Genomic DNA, 20,236 nt, shown 5'->3' with positions numbered 1-20,236 from the left:
TTTTTAGATGCAAGTCCATAACTGTTATCTCTCCTCTGCCTTCCATAATTAAACCAAAAATAAAGGAAAAGCTTTATAGTGTACATACCTATGACGGAAAAAATATATTGGATGATTTTGTTGCAATAGGCTTAACTGGATGAAATCTGCGATTTTGGTGCTCATCATAACAGAACTAATTTGGATTTGGCATAGTTTGAATATTGAATGATTGTCGAGTCAAGAAAAATAGAGCAAACTATTCCAAAGTTTTAAAGAGGGTTTTTAATTCCTGTTGTTCATTCTGTTGTATCATAGTCTGGCATTTAATACAAATGAATACACGTCAACACAATAATGGAAATTAACAATATACTTTTGTTATTTTCTTTCAATAATATATAAGAATATATGGTTAATTGTAGATATAGACCACTTCATACCCTCAAAAAAATTCCAGCAAAAACCTAACAGCCAACCGTGGTTCTCTACAGAATGTGCTGCTGCCATTACGCACAGAAATCACTTTTTCCATTGCTTCCAACATAATAGATGTATTGAGACTAAAGCCGCTTTCAGGACTGCCAGTAACCACTGTAAAAGAATAATAAAGAACATGAGAGAGTTGTACGCTCAGTTCGTTAAGTCCAAAATAACTGAGTAGTGGCTTGGTTTCCACCAGTTTTGGCAGATAGCAAACAGGGTCCTAAATACACATGTGTGCTCTATCCCAACCATCATCAATGGATCTGAGGTAATCTCGTTAGCATCAGACAAAGCTAAACTCTTTGCAAAGAACTTTGCAGCTAATTCTACCCTACATGACCAAGGCTGTCAACCCCCACCCCCACCCCATATTTCTTCCTGTATCAGAAAACACGCTATGCAACATACAAATATCTGTGCGTGATGTTGCCAAGCTAATCAAAAACATTGATTCCAGTAAAGAAACTGGATCTCACGGCATTCCAATTATAGTGCTGAAAAAGCTTCAACCAGAACTAGCTCCCATACTTACAAAGCTGTTTAAACATTGTCTTAAGGAGAATTGCTTCCCAACACCCTGGAAAACCTCATCAGTATGCCCCATATTTAAGAATTTAGGTGATCGGTCATCTCCCTCTCAGTACAGACCTATAAGTCTCCTGTGCGTCATGAGTAAGTTGCTGGAATCTGTCTTAAATAGAGAAGTAGTTAACCACCTCAGCAAAAATAACCTTCTTAGTGATATGCAATATGGTTTCTCTTCTGCTAGTACTACAGCAGATGTGCTTGCAGTTATATCTCATAGGATTAGCAAATTTCTCGACGATGGCTTCCTTTCTAGGGTAATTGCTCTTGACATATCAAAGGCCTTTGATAGGGTATGTCATAAAGGTCTATTTCACAAGATCTCCAGTGGTATTGCTGGAAATGTTTTCTCAATTATTAAATAAATTCTCTCTGATAGGTTCATAAGAGTAGTGATTAATGGCCAGAAATCAGAAGCTCACAGTATTAATGCTGGAGTCCTTCAGGGGTCCATCCTGGGTGCAACTCTCTTCCTGATCTACATCAATGATCTTCCAAATCACCGTCTAAGATCATTCGTAGACATTTATGCTGATGACACTACTATCTATGGCAACACATCAAAGGCTATAAATAACCAATTCTCTCTGATTCTCTCTCTCCTCTGATTTTGAGCATGTGGTACAATGGGGAAAGAGGTGGTTGGTTATTTTTAATGCATCTAAAACCAAGCTTTTATCGTTACATCATCAACGCTCTGATCCCCATCTGGCATCAATTGAAATGAATGGCTCTCATCTTGGGGAGGCTCCATGTTTTGACAAGCTTCTGGGCTTGACCTTTACTCCTGATCTGAAATGGAACATATACATCCAGTCTATTGCTAAGGTTGCTGGAAAAATAGTGGGCTCCTTCTACTGCTCCAGCAAATATCTACCTGCTGATGCAATTCTCTACCTATATAAGAGCCAGGACAGGAGCTGCCAGAAAGGTTTATCCTGCCTTGAGAGAGTTCAAAATAGACTTTGTAGCCTTGTAGGGGATGCCTTTTTCTCTTCCCTGCAACCTCTTTCCCACAGAAAAGAAGTTGTAAGCCTGACTGCTTTACCATTATTTTTATGGCAAGTGCTCGTCTGAGCTCCCATTTATACCCCCCCTCGCTAAACTTTCACGAAAAACACTCGTCTAGCTGAAATCACTATCAATAATTTCCCCCACTCTTAATCTGTGCCTAAACCTAAATGTAGATTCCATGAACAAAGCTTCTTTTTTAGAACTGCACACCTGTGGAAATCTCTTCCGTTTGCTTGCTTTCCAGCTGACTACAATTTTGTAATCTTCAAGTCCAATGTAAACAAATTCTTGTTGAACTGTCGCCTTAAATAATCCAATTTACCAAATTTCCACTACTAACGCTTACTATGATATTATCCCAGTGACTACTGTACACTCATTAACCTTTATCCTCGAGTGGCCTCCAAGCCTTGATAAGTGGTGACTCCTATGTAAAAAAAAAAAAGAATATACACTATTTAAGTCTTTTTCATGCTCCCTTCTCCATGCACTCACCCTATGTGGTGGGAGATGAGACTGGCTCTCTCTGAAGGAAGTTTCATAGAAATATAAATTTACAAACAGTCCCCAGCCGTTTGTATATCCACTGTCAGAGGAGATATTAGGTTTTTGTAGTTTTTGCAAAGAAGTGTTGACGTCCTCTTACATACAGTGCCTAGTATTCCCAAATCGTAATCCAGTCTGTACTGACCAGGCTTAATGAGAATCAGTGTATCGATGCGATTATGCTGTATATATTCTGGTAGTGAGGGGTGTTATCAATTTTTGTTTAAAGTTTTTTTTATTACATTTTCACCCCAAATAAGGCACGTTGCCACGTTGATGTAGGGGGATACTATCAGAGACCTAAGCTGCAGGGGTACTATGTAGGGAATTTAGCAGCAAGATGTTTGTTCACATTACACTTGAACTTCTGTATGTCAGTACAGTTGGGTAAGCAGGAAACCGGAAGAGAATTCCAAAGTCCTGCAGTTCTGAGGAAGAAGCTATTAGAGTAAAAGGCTTTCTTACATCTAGGGATCTCAACTGTATAGGGGTGGGACTTCGCTGCTTGTCAGGGGTATTTTCGTCAAGTTTATAGTTTGTCAGAGCATCCACCATTAAAATACTTGTAAAACAGGCAGAGGGATCCAACATTTCGTCGGTAGGACAGGAGCTGAAGTTTAGATGACAGTTCGGGGTTCCCACATTTTCTAGCATCAACAATGAAGATTTGAAATGAGTTCTTAACAAACCATTTGTGGAATATGGAAGCAATGGATACATAGATTACATGAGAACAATTATCAATTGGTAGAGATTGTTACCCCAAGCAAAAGAAGAACATGGCATTATATTCCATTGAAAACCAGGTTGTGAAGTCAGAATGTATAAGATCCAACTCTGGTTCATACGATTCTAAAATTTATGAGTTCATAGTTTAGTTTTCCAATATTCAGACTTTTTGTTGATTCTTTGAAGATTAAAAGATCTGACTCGTTCCAAAATCTCTAACTTCGCAATGCTGCATCCAAATTAAATTCTAGTATCTATCTATCTATCTATCTATCTATCTATATATATATATATATATATATATATATATATATATATATATATATATATAATTAGTTAGTTTTTGGGTGTTAAGTTGACTACCACTTTTTCAAGTATCTTGACAACATTCTGTATGAGAAATGCTTCAAAGATCTAAGCGATATCAAAAACGCCTTCAGTGACTTTATTGCCACCAGAACGCAAGATTTTTACGTTACTAGCATAAATACACTTGTTTTGTGTTGGCAAAAGTGTGTTAATTCTGATGGTGCTTATTTTGATCAATAAATATTTGTTTGAGTCAAGATCTGTTTATCTAATTTTCAACCTGATATAGTGCGATCCTTTGTGATGAATGACTTACTAGATGTTTTAATAACCACACTACCTACAATCAATCCACAGTACAGTATTTTGTGCTAGTCATGGTATGGCCCTCCCCTAAAAAGGAGACAATTTTCTCTTAAGTTATGATTAACTTTTTAAGAGCTACATTGAGAATATCACACACACACACACACACACACACACACACACACACACACACACACACAAAAAAAAAAAAAAAAAAAAAAAAAAAAAAAAAAAAAACTGTTTTCAAATATAACCTGGCTCTCTGTAAAACATCATTTATGAAATGTTCCAATAATCACACAGTAGATGTATCAAGGGAGATAACTCCTTAATAATACAGATGCTTCGATTACTTTGACATGGGCATATTACCAAGAAAATTAATAATTTAAGAACACGTCAAGATAATTCAATACCCAAATTGTATGTGACAAATACAAGATTGGTGCTAGAAACTATGCCAGCTAACAACCTCAGAAATATAAACTGTTTAAAAAAAATTACAAAGAACGCATATTTCTTTATTTAATCAAGAGAAAAATACAAATTAAAAAAAAAATGAAGTGCTTGATCTTACCTACAAAGGTAGTCCTCCATCAAACAGTGTAATTCTATACATGAAACAATGTTGTGTACGTTAAGGAAAAGTAGATACATATATAAATTTATATGCTTAAGTACAAAATCAATATGCACATACACACGCGTATATATACAACAAACTTAAAAATGGAAAAAAAAAACATATATAACAGAAACACCATTTCAAAATTATTTGAGTGGCAGTTAAGTCCTTGTCATGTTTTTGGTTTGTTGTTGCTGTTGCTGTTAAATTTTGGAATCTATTGTGTTTTCAAATTTTGACATCTATTTTTTCCAGAGAATTCTATTTTTTAAAAATCATTTTGTACTCAATATTGTTTTGCAAGTTAGTTTAATTTTTTATTATTTTTATATCATTAAAATGGAATGTCAACTTAAATAAATGAACGTTATCAACATCTTCACTTTTGCTTTTATTTTTTTATTTTTTTCTCACTTTTTTGCTTTCTGCCAACAAGATATTGAAAATTTTGTCAAATAGAAGTTGCAAACAAGACAGAATACATTGTAGATTGATTAGTTGTTATTTTTTATTAAACAATTTACAAAACTGGGGAACTTACTTGTGAAGTAAATAAAACAGGACCTTCTACAATACATCATTTACCAAGCTTCTCTCCTTTCATCATAATCGCTCTGACCCCCCATCATGTCCCAATTGAAATGAATGGCCCTTGTCTTGGAAACTCCATGTCTTGACAAGCTTCTCGGACTGACCTACACTCTTGATCTGAAATGAAATACATACATCAAATCTGTTGCCAAGATTGCTGAAAAAAATGGTTGGATCATTCTACTGCTGATGCAATTCTCTATTTGTATAAAAACCAAGTACACCCCTGGTGCTACCAGATCAGGCTGCCCTGTGGCTTCCTGAGACGAAATGCACCTACATTGACGTTTTTTTTTTTGTTTTCTGATCTTTTTTGTAAAACTTAATTATGTTCTGCAAAACCAAAAACAAAAACAACAGCCTATTTCTCCCCCCCCCTTTTTATTTTATTTTTTCCTACCTCACTCCCGGTCCTGGATATGACCTTAAACTACATCCGATGGTGAGGTCCGGCTTACGGGCTTGGGGAGTGTGGAGCCACCTCTTAATTGCCATTGCTCCCAGGTCCACCCTGACCCGGAGTGGTAGTACCTGTTAGGGTCCCAACTATGGGTTAAATAGAAACAGATTTTAAAAAGGAAAAGAAACAACAAAAAAAGAAAGAAAAAGAAAAATATATTCTATTAAATTATCTATTTATTTATTTATTTTTTTGCCCTGTCGGTAGGGCATGAGAACAAACCGACTGCCCCCCTGCAGAGGGTAAAAATCCCTCAATGGGGCAACCAGTTAGCCGTGGGTTGCTACCCGTAAAGTCTTAGGACGTGATCCTGGTGATTGAGCGAACCTAAACCAGGATACATAGAAGTTTAGGCACCGCAACACATTACTTTGGCCCTTACTTCGATTAGACGGGCGGTCGGAGAGACCCGATCCGACCAATCGGCCAGTCACGCCAAGCCCCACCATATATTGCCCATTCCAAAAACTCACTACTAATACAACACATCCTCCCTCTCCCACAAATAACCCTACTCCCTAATATATGATGGAAAGCGGTGGCTGAGGGTCAATCGATTAGGTGTGAATATCGATGACGAGGCTGTAAACCCCTCAGGATTGCTACAGATCCCATAGCAATATCAAGAGAGAACAGATAATCATTATGATACCACCAAAGTCGGTTATATCATCATTGTATCCCTGTAGAGGCTGGGCGAATGGGTTTCCCCCCAGGCTCTTCCCAAATAGGACTCCGAGGTGGGTGGGGAACAAAGATGACGAAAAAAGAAAACAAAATATATGGCTTATTCCTCACAAAAACCACCCAACCACCCAAAGAGAACCCACTCTGATGTCTCTGACATCAGTAGCTCTGACGAAGAGACGATAAAACCAAGGAACTCAACATTCGTAGTAATAGAATCAATGGAGGAAACTCCTTTGAGCAAACTATCACCTTTTAAAATTGAAAAAAATCTTAAAACTCTAAAACCAAAGTCTATTAAAAAACAATTTAACGGCAGCCTACTAATAGAAACCCATAACGAAGAACAAACTAAAGAAATATTGAAACTAAAATTATTTGAAAATATCAAAGTCAAATGCTACAGACACCCAACCCTAAATACCTGCAAAGGAGTAGTGAAAAGCCACGAACTTGCACTTTGTCCCTTGGAGGAAATCAGGACAAACTTACAGAAACAGAATGTGTTAGATGTTCGCAGAGTTCAAATTAAAAAAAACAGTGAGAAAATCGATACCAATACATATATACTAACTTTCGATTCCCTCACCATACCCAAAGAAGTGAAAGTCGGATATATGAAAATAAATGTAGAAATTTATATTCCAAACCCCCTCCAATGCTTCAAGTGCCAGAAGTTTGGACACCATCAAGATCGGTACACACGATTACCAGTGTGTGGAAGATGTGGAGAAAGTGGCCCACACATTGACTGCAGAAAAGATTTCAAGTGTGCCAACTGCCTGGGAAACCATGGCGCTGGCTCTAGATATTGCGAAATATGGAAAAGAGAAAAAGAAGTGACCAAACTAAAACATATAAAGAATATATCCTACCCAGAGGCCAGGAAAATCATCGAAACTAAAACATATGCAGATGCAACAAAAAAAACTACTTCAATCAACAATCAAAATGGTCATATACATGTAACGGATACAACTGTCAAGAAAATTGATGTCCTAAGCAAACTAATAAAGGAAATGAAAGAACTATTAGAAGAAATGAGGAAAATGAATAGTGTAATGTCTGCAACCAATCCAAGGATAATATTAAGTAAAGACACTACTGAACCACAAAAAGAAACAAAACCACAAACCATTTCTACAAAAACAACCGAACAACCATCAAACACATCACAAGCCAGAAAAGAATCAAAAATCCCCCCAGACAAAAAAACAAAACAAACAAAAACAGGAAAAGAAAGATCCCGATCTATATCTCGAACAGGGACTCCGACAGAAAATAGATTTGAGGGATTGGAGACGATGGAAGTTGAACACAATTCCAAATGATGAACAAAATATTACAATGGAATATCAGAGGGATAAAAGCAAACCAAAATGAACTCACATTATTAATAACAAATATGAGCCCAGCACTTGTCTGTCTACAGGAGACCTTTCTGAAAGAAAATAATACCATCAACATAAAACACTACACATCTTACAACTACATAAATAAAGATACGGACAGAGCTTCTGGAGGCACATCAATACTTGTGAAGAATGAAGTCCCTCAAAGACAAATAAATATAAACACAAACTTGCAAGCAATTGCAGTTTCAGTGACTCTACATAGAACTATAACACTTTGCTCAATATACATCCCTCCAAAAGATACAATCAACGAAACTGAGATAACTCAATTAATAAAACAACTCCCTAAACCCTTTTTTCTACTAGGAGATCTCAACAGTCATAATGTAATATGGGGAAGTAAAGAAACAAATAAAAAAGGAAAAGAAATAGAAAACATAATAAATAAAAATAATCTATGCCTCCTTAATAATCAAAACTACACCTATATGTACCCAGCAACAGGTACTTTCACCGCCATTGACCTTACCTTATGTGATCCTTCCATATATATGGACTATGACTGGAAAGTACACAATGACACCTGTGGGAGTGATCATTTCCCAATCATCCTGGAAAGTCTAAGTACTAGCACTGAACAAAAAACACCCAAATCGAACCTACATAAAGCGGATTGGAAAGACTTCCAGGAACAGTGCAAAAACCAATTAATTATCGAAAAGAATGATGAAGATGACCATTTGAACTACTTCATTAAAACACTCACAAACATAGCAAATAATACCATACCGAAAACAACCAAAACCAACAATCACAACAAACCTTGGTTCACAAAAGAATGCAGAAAAGCCATCAGAGCTCGACGAGCTGCCTTGAGAAAATTCGAAAAGTATCCAACAAGCGAAAATCTGGATTTCTTCAAAAACAACAGAGCAAAAGCCAGACGAATCATAAAGGAATCCAAAAGAACAACTTGGAGAAATTATATATCCAAAATTAATGTGAATACCAAGGCGAAAACAGTTTGGAACATGATGAGGAAAATAGAAGGAAAGTGTAGTAGTACACCAATATCCCACATCTCTAAAGGCAACAAAATATACACCGATCAAAAAGACATTTCCAATAACCTGGCAGATAATTTATCAAAAATTTCATCATGTGACAGACAAACAGAGAAATTCAAAAAGATTAGAGAAAAGGAAGAGAAAAAGAAAATTCTATTTAAATCACAAAATACTGAAAAATACAACCAACCTCTTACCTTGCCTGAATTAAAAGAATCGCTAACCAAATCCCATGACACAGATACAGGGCCCGATGAAATTCCATATGAAATCCTCAAAAAACTTCCAGAAACCTCAATGAAATACCTACTTGAAATTTTCAATATTATATGGTCCAGTGGAAACGTACCCGAGACCTGGAAAGAGGCCACAATAATACCAATCCCCAAATCTGAAAACTCAAACATCCAATCCCAATCAAGTAACGTCTCAGATCCATTGAATTTCAGGCCAATAGCTCTAACAAGCTGCATTTGTAAGACCATGGAAAGGATTATAAACAAAAGACTAATCTGGTTCCTGGAAACAGAGAATCTTATTACAGAATTTCAAACAGGATTCAGGAAAAACCGAAGTTCAATAGACCACATAGTCAGACTTGAAACCTTCATCAGAGAAGCCTTTGTAAGGAAAGAACATTTAACAGCAGTGTTTTTTGACATGGAAAAAGCCTACGATACTGTGTGGAAGTACGGTGTTACAAGGGATCTGAAGGCGCTTGGACTAAAAGGCAGAATGCCAATTTTTATTGAAAATTTTTTAAAAAATAGACGGTTCAGAATAAAGGTTGGCACAGCTCTCTCGGACTTGAAAGAACAAGAGAATGGAGTACCTCAAGGGAGTATACTGTCAGTGACCCTGTTCAGTATCCGAATTAACAACATTGTAAAAAACCTTAACCCTGGGGTAGATTGCTCCCTATATGTGGATGACTTCCTAATATGCTGTAGATCTAGATATATATCTATAATAGAAAGGAAGCTTCAATTGTGCTTAAACAAAGTAATGAGATGGACGGAAGAGAATGGATTTAGATTCTCCAAAAGAAAAACGAAATGCATGCATTTCTGTAAACTAAAGAACATGCATAATGATCCTGTCCTAACCATGGAAGGAATGCCCATACCCGTTACTGACCAGTACAAATTCTTAGGGATTTTATTTGACAAAAAGTTAACATTCATCCCACACATAAACTATCTGAAAAAAAAATGTAACAAAGCTGTAAATCTTTTGAGAGTGGTAGCACATACCGATTGGGGTGCAGACAGGGAAACACTCCTTAAACTTTACAGAGCACTAGTCCGCTCAAAGCTAGACTACGGTTGTTTCATATATGGATCAACCCGAACATCATATATAAAAAGCCTAGACCCTATTCACCATACTGGCCTAAGATTGGCCCTAGGAGCATACAGAACTTCCCCCGTGAACAGTCTATACACGGAAGCACACGAACCCCCACTAGATCTAAGGCGAGAAAAGTTAGCCCTTCAATATTTACTGAAACTGAAGTCTTGCCCAAACAACCCTGCATACCAATGTACCTTCCATCCTAAATATGAAGAACTCTTTAACATGAGAAGAAAAACTATCAAAACGTTCGGGCTCCGAATGAAGGAAAGCATTGAAGAATCGAAAATTCCAATCTCCAGCATTCACAACTTCATACTGCCTAAAACACCCCCATGGACCATGAAACAAGTTGAAATAAAACTCAACCTAAAAAAAAAGTCCAAATCTACCACAAACCCTATTGAATACCACGGCGAACTTCAACATTTAAAATTACAATATTCAGACTACACCTTTATCTACACAGACAGGTCTAAAAGCAACAATCACACTGGATGTGCAGCAACGTACCATAAAACCACAATGAAGAGAAATCTTCAAAATGAAGCATCTATATTCACTGCAGAGACTATAGCTATCGATCTAGCACTCAACATAATTTCAGAGGAAACCACCAAAAACTTCATCATTCTCACAGATTCTCTATCAGTCCTATTATCTATACAAAATCAAAAACAAGAAAATCCACTAACAACAAAATTAATAGAAAAAATCAATATCCTTTCAACTACTAAAAACATTATTCTTGTCTGGATCCCCAGCCATGTGGGGATCAAAGGCAATGACAGGGCAGATATAGCTGCAAAAAGATCTTCTCACCTTCCAACTGACAATTTTAAGATTCCACATACTGATCTTAGACCCCAGATAAAAGCATACATACAGGAAAAATGGCATCTGCGGTGGAGTCAGCAAGAGGGCAACAAATTATACTCAATCAAACCTGAACTTAAGGAACGATGTCCGGACATCAAGAGATCACGCCGAGAAGATGTGATACTGACTCGGCTGCGCATAGGGCACACCAACTTTACTCATTCTTATATACTAAATGGAGAATCGGCGCCAGAGTGCATCCCATGCCAGGAGACACTCACAGTAAAACATATCCTAGTTGGGTGTGATGACCTTGCCCCAACTAGAAAATTATATTATACAGAAAGCAATATGGAAGACCTTTTTGAAAAGGTCAACTCAGCAAATATTCTAGCATACCTAAGGAAAGTAAATTTATATAAGAAAATTTAAGGAAATTTAAAGTCACCCAAATATACACATCCATGTATAAATACAACATTTAATTTCTTAGTTCAATTTTATAAAAAAAGGGAGGAAAGGCTGAAAAAGTCATTCCCCCCTCCCAATAAAAAAAGTTAAAAAAAAAAAAAAAAGGACCCCGGCATTAAATGACCACATAGGTTGATATGCCGTAAAACCAATCAATCAATCAATCAATCAACCAAGTACATCCTTAAATGGAGTCCTGTTGCCACATCTAGGCAGGAGCTGCTCAGTGTTCCCTATCCAGCCTTGATAGAGTTCAAAACTGGCTTCGAAACCTAGTAGTTAATGCTCTATTCTCTTCCCTGCAATCTCTTTTTCACAGAAAAGACGTTGTGAGCTTGTCTCTGCTCTACCATTATTTTCAGACTGAACTCCAATCTATGGCCCCTCCTTGCCAAACTTTCACAAAAAACACTTGACTAGCTACAATCACTATGTACGATTTCTCCCACTCTCTATCTGTGCCTGAATCAAAATGCAGATTCCATGAACGAAGCTTCTTTCTCAAAACTGCCCACCTGTGGAACACTGTTCCGCTGGCTTGCTTCCTGGTTGAATATAATATAATATATATATATATATATATATATAGCCTTCAAATCCAATTTAAACAAGTTTTTGTTAAGCCATCCCTGCAAATAATCAAATTCTACCCAATTTACACCATTAACGATTACTACACTACCATCTTACATTCATTAACTCTTATCATTGAGTGGCCTTCAGGCCTTGATAAGAGGTGACCCAAGTAAAAAAAAAAGATATCCAATAACCACACTATCTTACAGTCAATTTACAATCCATTTATAAAGGGAGATAACTTATAACAAAATACGAATACTGATGTGGAGATCACTTTCAGATTCTATATTTTCTGCTAAGCACGTTAGAGACCCGCAGCATCCACACAAAAAAAGAAATTGAAAAATAGGAGGAATCATCGTCATCATTATTTTTGTTTTTTACTTGTTTTCACCCAAAACAAGGCATATTGCCACTTGAAATGTAAGAGGCTACTATTTGGGATCATGTCTAACAGGGGACTGTGGGGAGTTTAGCAGAAAAATGTCTGTTCACATTACATTGAAACTTCTGCATGGAAAGTACAGTCAAGGAAGCAGGAAACGGGAAGGAATTCCAAAATCTAGTAGTCCGATGGAGTAGAAGCCTACAGTTAAGGGATGGGATTTTGCCGCTTGTCAAGTTAGTCGGGTATGTAGGTTGAGGAGACACAAGCACTATGACTTCATCAGAGCACATTCCATTGTAAAACAGGCGCAAGTATTCTACACTGCAGTGATGGGACAGAGGTTGGAGCTTGTCTGACAGTGTGACACTTATTAGATTTGAGACATTTTTCATCACCATCATCGGTTTAATATCTGTTTTACATGCTGAAATGTATTAGATGACCTTGAGAAATTGACTTCCAAAGTCACAGTACTTTTTTGTCCCTCTTTCCCTTACGTCTACTTTTACCATATCCTGCAATGTTTTGCTTGGTTTTCTCCTATGAAACTGAATCTGCAATCTCAGCAGTTCTACATCTGCTAACTGAAGAACACTCATCGATTCTTTCAACATGGCCATACCATTCAAGTCTACTTTTCTCTGCACATCTCTCAATACTGTTCAGATTTAATCTTTCTCTAGGGTTATCAGATTCAAGTCTATCTTTAAGACTCACATTATACATCCATCGTATCATTCTCATATTATTTCTCTCCATGCAACGCTGTCCTCAATCTCACTGGCTAGGTTTCACTTATATATCATAACTAGGCCTATGACAAGAGAATATTATTTTCATTGTTTTGACTCTTGAGTATATATCTGTTTATATCTTATATGTTTTTATATAGACTGATGTGGTTCTTGATTGATTAACTGTGTCTAACTGTGTTGCATATATACTCGAGAGTCAAAACAATAATAAGAATATTCTCTTGTCACAGGCCTAATCATAACACTTTTTACTCATGCCTATGGATTCTTCCCTTGGTTACCAGTAATAATGCTCGGCTGGTTAGCAATGGTAGAAGTTTCTGGAACTTACTACTCCATCCACTCATAAATCTAGCAGAATCCTCCATGATACATCTGTAGCAATCACAAATATAAAGCCTTATTTTCTCACACGGATAAATGTCCCTGCTAGGTAATTTGGTTAACCACTGACCAATCAGCTTACAAGGTGCGTTGATTTCATCTGTCTCCTGAAGAATTACTTCAACCCCTTTGAGAATCATGGTTGATCAGCAAAGATATCCTTGAATGTAACAAAGAAAGACACTCGCTTTCTCTCTCTTCTATCCCTGAATGCTCAATCATCAACTATCTTCACTTGAAGGTAACTACTGACAGACTTTCTGGGATCCATTCTACTTTTTATTTTCTTCACTTGGACACCATCCAACTTTCTTCTATCTATACCAAACAGTGTAGGTAATTGAATAAACCTGTTTTTGTTGTTATAAAATGGGCCTTGTTTTTCCTTTCATGAAACATTTTTCATTAGGAGTTGGTCTGAACACCCCATTGATAAGACCAGCTCTTATGCATCATTCACTAAATACACTAATAGATACACTACATACAACCAACTCACCGTCCATCTATAAAGGGAGATAACTTATTACTAAACACTTGAGCACATCATAAAAAATACCAAACAGCTCTTTTTAGTTATGATTAACTCTAAAAGATGTCAGAATAGTCCTGCACTACTGTCAGCAAAGACTTACTTGTTGATCTTTGAGAAATAGGATGAAATAGCAAGCATTTTTAGTGTAAGCATGTTTCTTCTTTTTTCTTTTTCTTTTTTTTTTTACTTTGAACATAAAATTAATGTATGTAGGGTTGTTATATTCTATTTTCATGATCTTTAAGCACTAGATTTTTATTTTGGAGGGGGTGCATATAAAATAGGTCTTGTTTAATGGGGTTTATAAATGCTATAAACTTTTCCTTGCTAAAATAATAATCATGTAAGAATCAGTCTTCAAAATTTTAGTATTTACTAGAAATATTTATTTAATTATTACATATTTCTAAAAATTATCTTTACGGTTTTATCTATATTTAACAAAGAAAATGTACGTGAAGAGCTAAATAGAAAATGGTTTAAATTTTACTCTTGTCTTGGTTGTCTCCCTTTGACAGACATCCAAATAAACATTTGTGTAATGTTCTTGAAAAACAATTTTTCTTCTTGACACACAGAAACGATAACCTGACAAAAAAAAAAAAAAAAGGAAACTGTTAAGCCAAGCCTGGGTTGAGATATATGTATTTCCTATCAAGATAGGAATTAATACTATTCAAGTAACAATCACATAGGGATTATACATACTGTTGTGAAGTGAAAGGTTATTAATTGTTAGTGACTAGAGAAGCTTCTTCCTCACACGCAGAGAATTATATAGATTCTTTATTACTTTTATGCTAATTAGACACATCGAATTGACATTATCAATACACTTACATTATTAGTGTTCATTATTTTATTATTATTTTTTTTTTTTTTTGCATGTGTGTGTTATGCATGCTAAACTGCATGCACAAATAAACATGTTTTATCCAAATGCATTGGTCTACAAGAGAAGAATTTCACAGTTTAAGCAATGAAATAATTGTTTGAAAATAAATAAATAAAATAGATGCTAAAATATTCTTTCTGAAAACAGTGGATTTCTATGGAAAAATTTAAAAGATCTGACAAATAAAAAAAAACACACAAACATTTAATATATATAATAATATATAATATGGCATAATCACGTTGACACACCGGTTCTCACCAAATCATCGAAATTAAGCAACGTTGAGCTTGGCTAGTACAGATGAATGACCATTTGGGAATTCTAGGCTCTGTATGTGCTCTCCGTTCATCCCAGCATTGTTTTCAGTCGTCCTGTACCTCAAGTTGCCACTGGTATGCAACAATGTTGACTCAGGAGAGGCATGGTTGAGATTGTGCAACTCTTGCCACACAAATTTCATGTGCAGGCACCCTTACAGTGGGTATCCATAGTCTGTCCAGACTGAAGGAAGCCACATATGTATAATATATATGTATAAATTCAATTCGATTAATTTGGTAACAAAATTTTTAAAAAATAAAACAAGTCTGTTTCATCTATTTATTTATTTGTGAACTGTTATCCTCATCTTCATAGTTGTTGTTTCACCACGTTTTGGCCAGCTCTTCCTCTGGCCTTCTTCAGGTGGGTAACAGCGATGGGATAAGAATGCTGAGTCTCTTAACTGTATCCTCAGTAATTACTGCCTTCCATAATTGTTGTTTCACCACGTTTTTAGCCAACTAATCTTCTGGGATGCTTTTGGGTAGAATTGAAACCACTATCTTCAGACAATGCTCATAAATAAATACACAAATTACTCATCTCAAAGGATTCCAATAAAAATAATATATAAGTTTGCTTCAGTTGTCATGTAGGGAAAAAGTGGTAGAAATTTACACCAAAGAGGAAATTGTGGTCCAACAATTGTTCAATTTTTTCATTGAATTGCAGAATTATTGGAACATTTACTACATCGCTTGGAAGTCCATTCCAAAGTCCATTGATCCTGAGTGAGAAATCTGCTTTCCTCTGGTTCAATCAAAGTCAGTGGTGAAACAGTTTTTTGGTAATACTTGTACAAAGCTCTTTCTGGTATGGAAAGAGATCATCATGTCTATTGAGAAGATTGTTGATCAAAAGTCCTTAAGCACAATTAAAATAAATATGAAATGCCAGGGTAAACAAATTACAGAGAGTGCATGGGTGATATGCATAATAATAAAGTGTATCAGCAAAAGTGTTGACTAAAATATGACATTGGCAATTGTTATCACATTTACTGTATGTATCTAATGTTAGAAAAATATTTTTAAATACAAATATTATAAATGAATGCGAGTTAATGTGTAAAAACTATACCTATTTCCTATTTAATATGTTTTTATAACATATTAGGCTTCAAATTTTGCTCAACACGGGCTTTTTTTTTTAATTTAAAAAAATTGATATTAAAAAATAGAGGGGGGATTAATTCATGATACCTAGTGGTTTTCAGCTTACAAATATGGCAAAACATTTCGAATGTAACATGTTCAACTTGTAGAAATATTATCTTATGATATCATTTTATTATAGTAATAGTCTTTAGGTTTTACTTGATATAAGCATATTTTTTTAAAATTCAATATCAAAAATGATTTTGTTTTTTTCTATAATGAATTTTCAATATTTAAAAATTGAATTCCTTGAAAAGCTACACATATGAAATCTTTATGCAAACAACGATTTGATTACTTCTGTCTTCATTTTTCAGCACACGCAGAAATTTTTGATAGAGAGCAGAAAATTAATGAAAATGACAGAAGAGGTGGATTATGATGTAGAAGGTAAAATTATCAAATCTTTTAACCAGTTTTTTTTTGTTGTAAAATTGTTGAAACTTTGGCCGTTAGAAAATGTTAATTCCTACGTAAATTTCTTTTGAAGTTATTATTTTAAATTCTTTTGTAGAGTTTCTCAGGAATTGCATTGACATTATGCTTTATATTAACGTTTAAGACTCGCAATTACTAGGTATTATCTGGGAATGAAAGTGGTGTTTATATATTAGAATCAAAACATACAGAACAGAAATTTGGCCACTTGTTTTCATTTATGCACAAGTAAAATATGGAAAACTATTTGATATACTTATGTGTAAGGCAAAAATAGATGTCTATACAAAAAATTGTGGGAAATCATTAAATAGAATGTTAATAAATGATAAAAATAACTTTTTTCGTATATGTCGGATTCTAGGTTTGACTAATCCCATTTTACGTTTTTCAACTGACTTATCTCCCCTTTTCTCCCTTTTCTGTAGCTTTTCTGAATTAAAGACAAAAATGGATTCAGTCCAACCTAGAATCGGACATTTAAAACTGATTTTATTTTATTCTTTTAATTCCATGTGATAATGTTCTATTATTTTTGGTAAAGGCATCTGTACTGACCAAAAATTTAGGTCACAAAACCAAAACCGCTACTACCATCCTCTTCAGCACTATATTAAACCTCCCTCTTCCCTACAGTGTAAAAGACAATTCTCACTCCTTAATCCTTCCTTACACCTAATCACCCTGCTTGCTGACTCCTCCCCTACCAGCCTGCTGCTACCATCCAAGTAGAGCATGCTGGTGCCTTTTCAACGAGAACGAGGCAGAGTTCACTGAGTTGACGTCCAGTACACACGCGTTTTGACGACTGCTATACTCATGTCATCTTACCATGTTCGCAGTGTTAACAGAAAATAAAATAATCCTTCAAATTAGTATTTGTGTTGTGTCTTATTCAAACGAGATAACAGCAAATATTGCACATCTATTTTTGCTCTATAAGTAAATATATAGTTTAGTTTTCTTATTTTGTTTTGAACTGCCATATTTTACTTGTTTATTAATGGAAACAAGAACCGAAATTTGTTATTCTAAATTCTAGATTTCATTTATTTAAATAAGTATTACACATTTTGTAGATCTCCAAATTCTTTAAAATAAAATAATACTTGTCTTTAAGAAATTACAAAAAAAAAAATGGCTACTACAAACCGGTAGTATTGTTAAGGGATATGATATACAGTGCCTAGTACTTCCAAATAGTCATGCATCTTGCATTGACCAGGCTCAATGTCATTATGTATTAACATGATTTTTCTGGCCAAAAATGGCTAAAGACATTTAAATGTTTTTAATGCCTATTCTTTGGGTACAAATTGTTATGAAACTTGACAGTATGGAATGAAGTTGAAAACATAATTTTTCCTCACTCTAATTGACCATTTAAAAAAGAAATGATTCTCTCAATGAACAAGCATCAAATTTATTAATAGTTGTACAAGTGTATAATGAATGGATGCGTTTTGAACAAAAATCATATTTGAACTTAACGCACACATTTCTATCGGAATCAATAAGAAAAATAACAAATAGAAAACAGCTTACATTTACACTCTTCTCATTCTTAAATGATGGGATCATTAAAAATTTTCAATCCTTAATAAAAATAAAATAGTATATATATATATTTTTTTGTAAATTTCCAACCAATATACAGCATAATTGCGTTGAGATACTGGTTCTCATTTGATCACTGAAGTTAAGCAACGTTGAGCCTTGTCAGTTCTAGATGGGTGAACAATTTGGTATATAATGTGCTGGATGTCATCGTCCCTGACCAAGATATACATACGACTGGGGGCCTCCGCTTTTAAATTTGATATTCCCTAGAAACTTCCACTTTCAAATGAGGTCAGTTCAACCCACTTAGATCAAATACAACAGCAGGTAACCAAGGACCGGAAAATTTTAAAATAGATGATGACATTTTGAAGACCCTGCATTCTTGTGGTCTTAAATACCAGATTTTATAAAAATGCTGACTGTTTTTATTTCCTATTAAAATTTGAAAGATTATTGATTAAAATAAAAGACTTCAAATCTTGCTCCATATTGTATGATGATGTATGGACATGAAATCTTGCCAGTGTGAGTTGAAGATATGCCTTGCATGGAGAAAAAGGATATCAGAATGATAGAATGGATGTGTAATGTGAGTCTTAAAAAGTGGTTTGGTTCCAATACGTTCAGGGAGGATTAAATCTGGACAATATAGGGAGCCATGTGCAAAAGAGTAGACTTTTGAATGTATGGCCAAATTCAATATACAGCATAATCACGTTGACACACCGATTCCTGTCAGATCATTGAAATTAAACAATGTTGAGCCTGGTTATTACTAAAATGGTTGACCAATTTGGGAATTCCAGGCACTGTATGTAGGAGGATGTCGACACCTCCCTGCAAGAGTTGCAAAAACCTAACGTCGTCATCTCCTCTATCAGCAATATGCATGTGGCTGGGGACCGCTTGTGAATTTCATACTCCCATGAAACTTCCTCCTTTGGAGGAAGCCGGTTAAACTCAAATACAGTTAGCACCGTTTCACATGCACACACGGCCACATTGAAAGAGTAGATGAGAGTTCTTGAGTTAGTAGATGTAGAACAGCTGAGGTAACAGGGTCAGTTGTCAGGAGAAAACGAACGAAACCATGGGAGGAAGTAATAAGAATGGACTTAAGGGAAAGAGGATAAAAAAAGACCTAGCCAGAGATCTGTTAGTTTGGAAGTCAATTTCTAGAAGCCATCCAACACATGCTAACATGTAAAACAGATATTAAATTGATGATGATGATGATGATGATGATGATGATGATGATGATGATTACTGTGTATTCTTTTAAATTCCAACATTTTTAGTGTTTACTCTATTAATTTAAAAGATTGCTATTTTTACTTGTTGCCTTTGCGAATTTACAGTTTAAAAAAAACAAAACTTTTATTCATAGAGTATACCAAATCTCTGGATATCCTTCTTTCAAAGCACATTAATGAAGTTAAATGTTTTCAAGGTAAGTGTCTTTATCATTTTTTTTGTTAGTATATAACTACAACCCCCCCCCCCAAATAAGGATAATCCCTAGGAGGATGGTATCATAATAACAGAACAGAGACTACACCACTCCACCCAAATAAAAAGGAGATAATTCCTAAGAGGATGGTTTCATAACAATAGAACAGATGCTATACTACCCCTCTCCAAAAAAGGAGGAGGTAATGCTTAAGAGGATGGTATCATAAGCATTGAAAGATAGTAACATTAATAGAAGTAATAGTATAGTTTCAACTTCAGACAGACAGATACCAAATCTCCATTACTAATAGATATCTGCTCATTCAAATATACAGCCAAAACATGTTGACTATTACTTAACAAGTACTCTGTTATAAGGTTCAT

General features: G+C 35.2%; 1 protein-coding gene across 4 annotated transcripts in view; it reads left to right on the top strand.

Moving 5' to 3' along the window:
• Positions 1-20,236, top strand: part of LOC145279807 (kinesin-like protein KIF2A) — a 152,362-nt gene that overhangs the window by 124,699 nt on the left and 7,427 nt on the right. For 3 of the 4 annotated variants that reach the window (XM_080131161.1, XM_080131158.1, XM_080131160.1), the window contains 2 exons: positions 16,717-16,789; positions 19,788-19,850. In XM_080131161.1, coding sequence (XP_079987287.1) covers positions 16,717-16,789; positions 19,788-19,850 — 136 coding nt within the window. The remainder of the gene's footprint in view (positions 1-16,716; positions 16,790-19,787; positions 19,851-20,236) is intronic. The other variant, XM_080131159.1, reaches the window with a different exon arrangement.

The sequence above is a fragment of the Euprymna scolopes genome, chromosome 7 (assembly GCF_053919585.1).
Source record: "Euprymna scolopes isolate OS-2025 chromosome 7, ASM5391958v1, whole genome shotgun sequence".
In the NCBI taxonomy this organism is placed as follows: domain Eukaryota; kingdom Metazoa; phylum Mollusca; class Cephalopoda; order Sepiida; family Sepiolidae; genus Euprymna; species Euprymna scolopes.
Note: the sequence above shows the minus strand (reverse complement) of the source record. Positions and strands in the feature narration are given on the sequence as shown.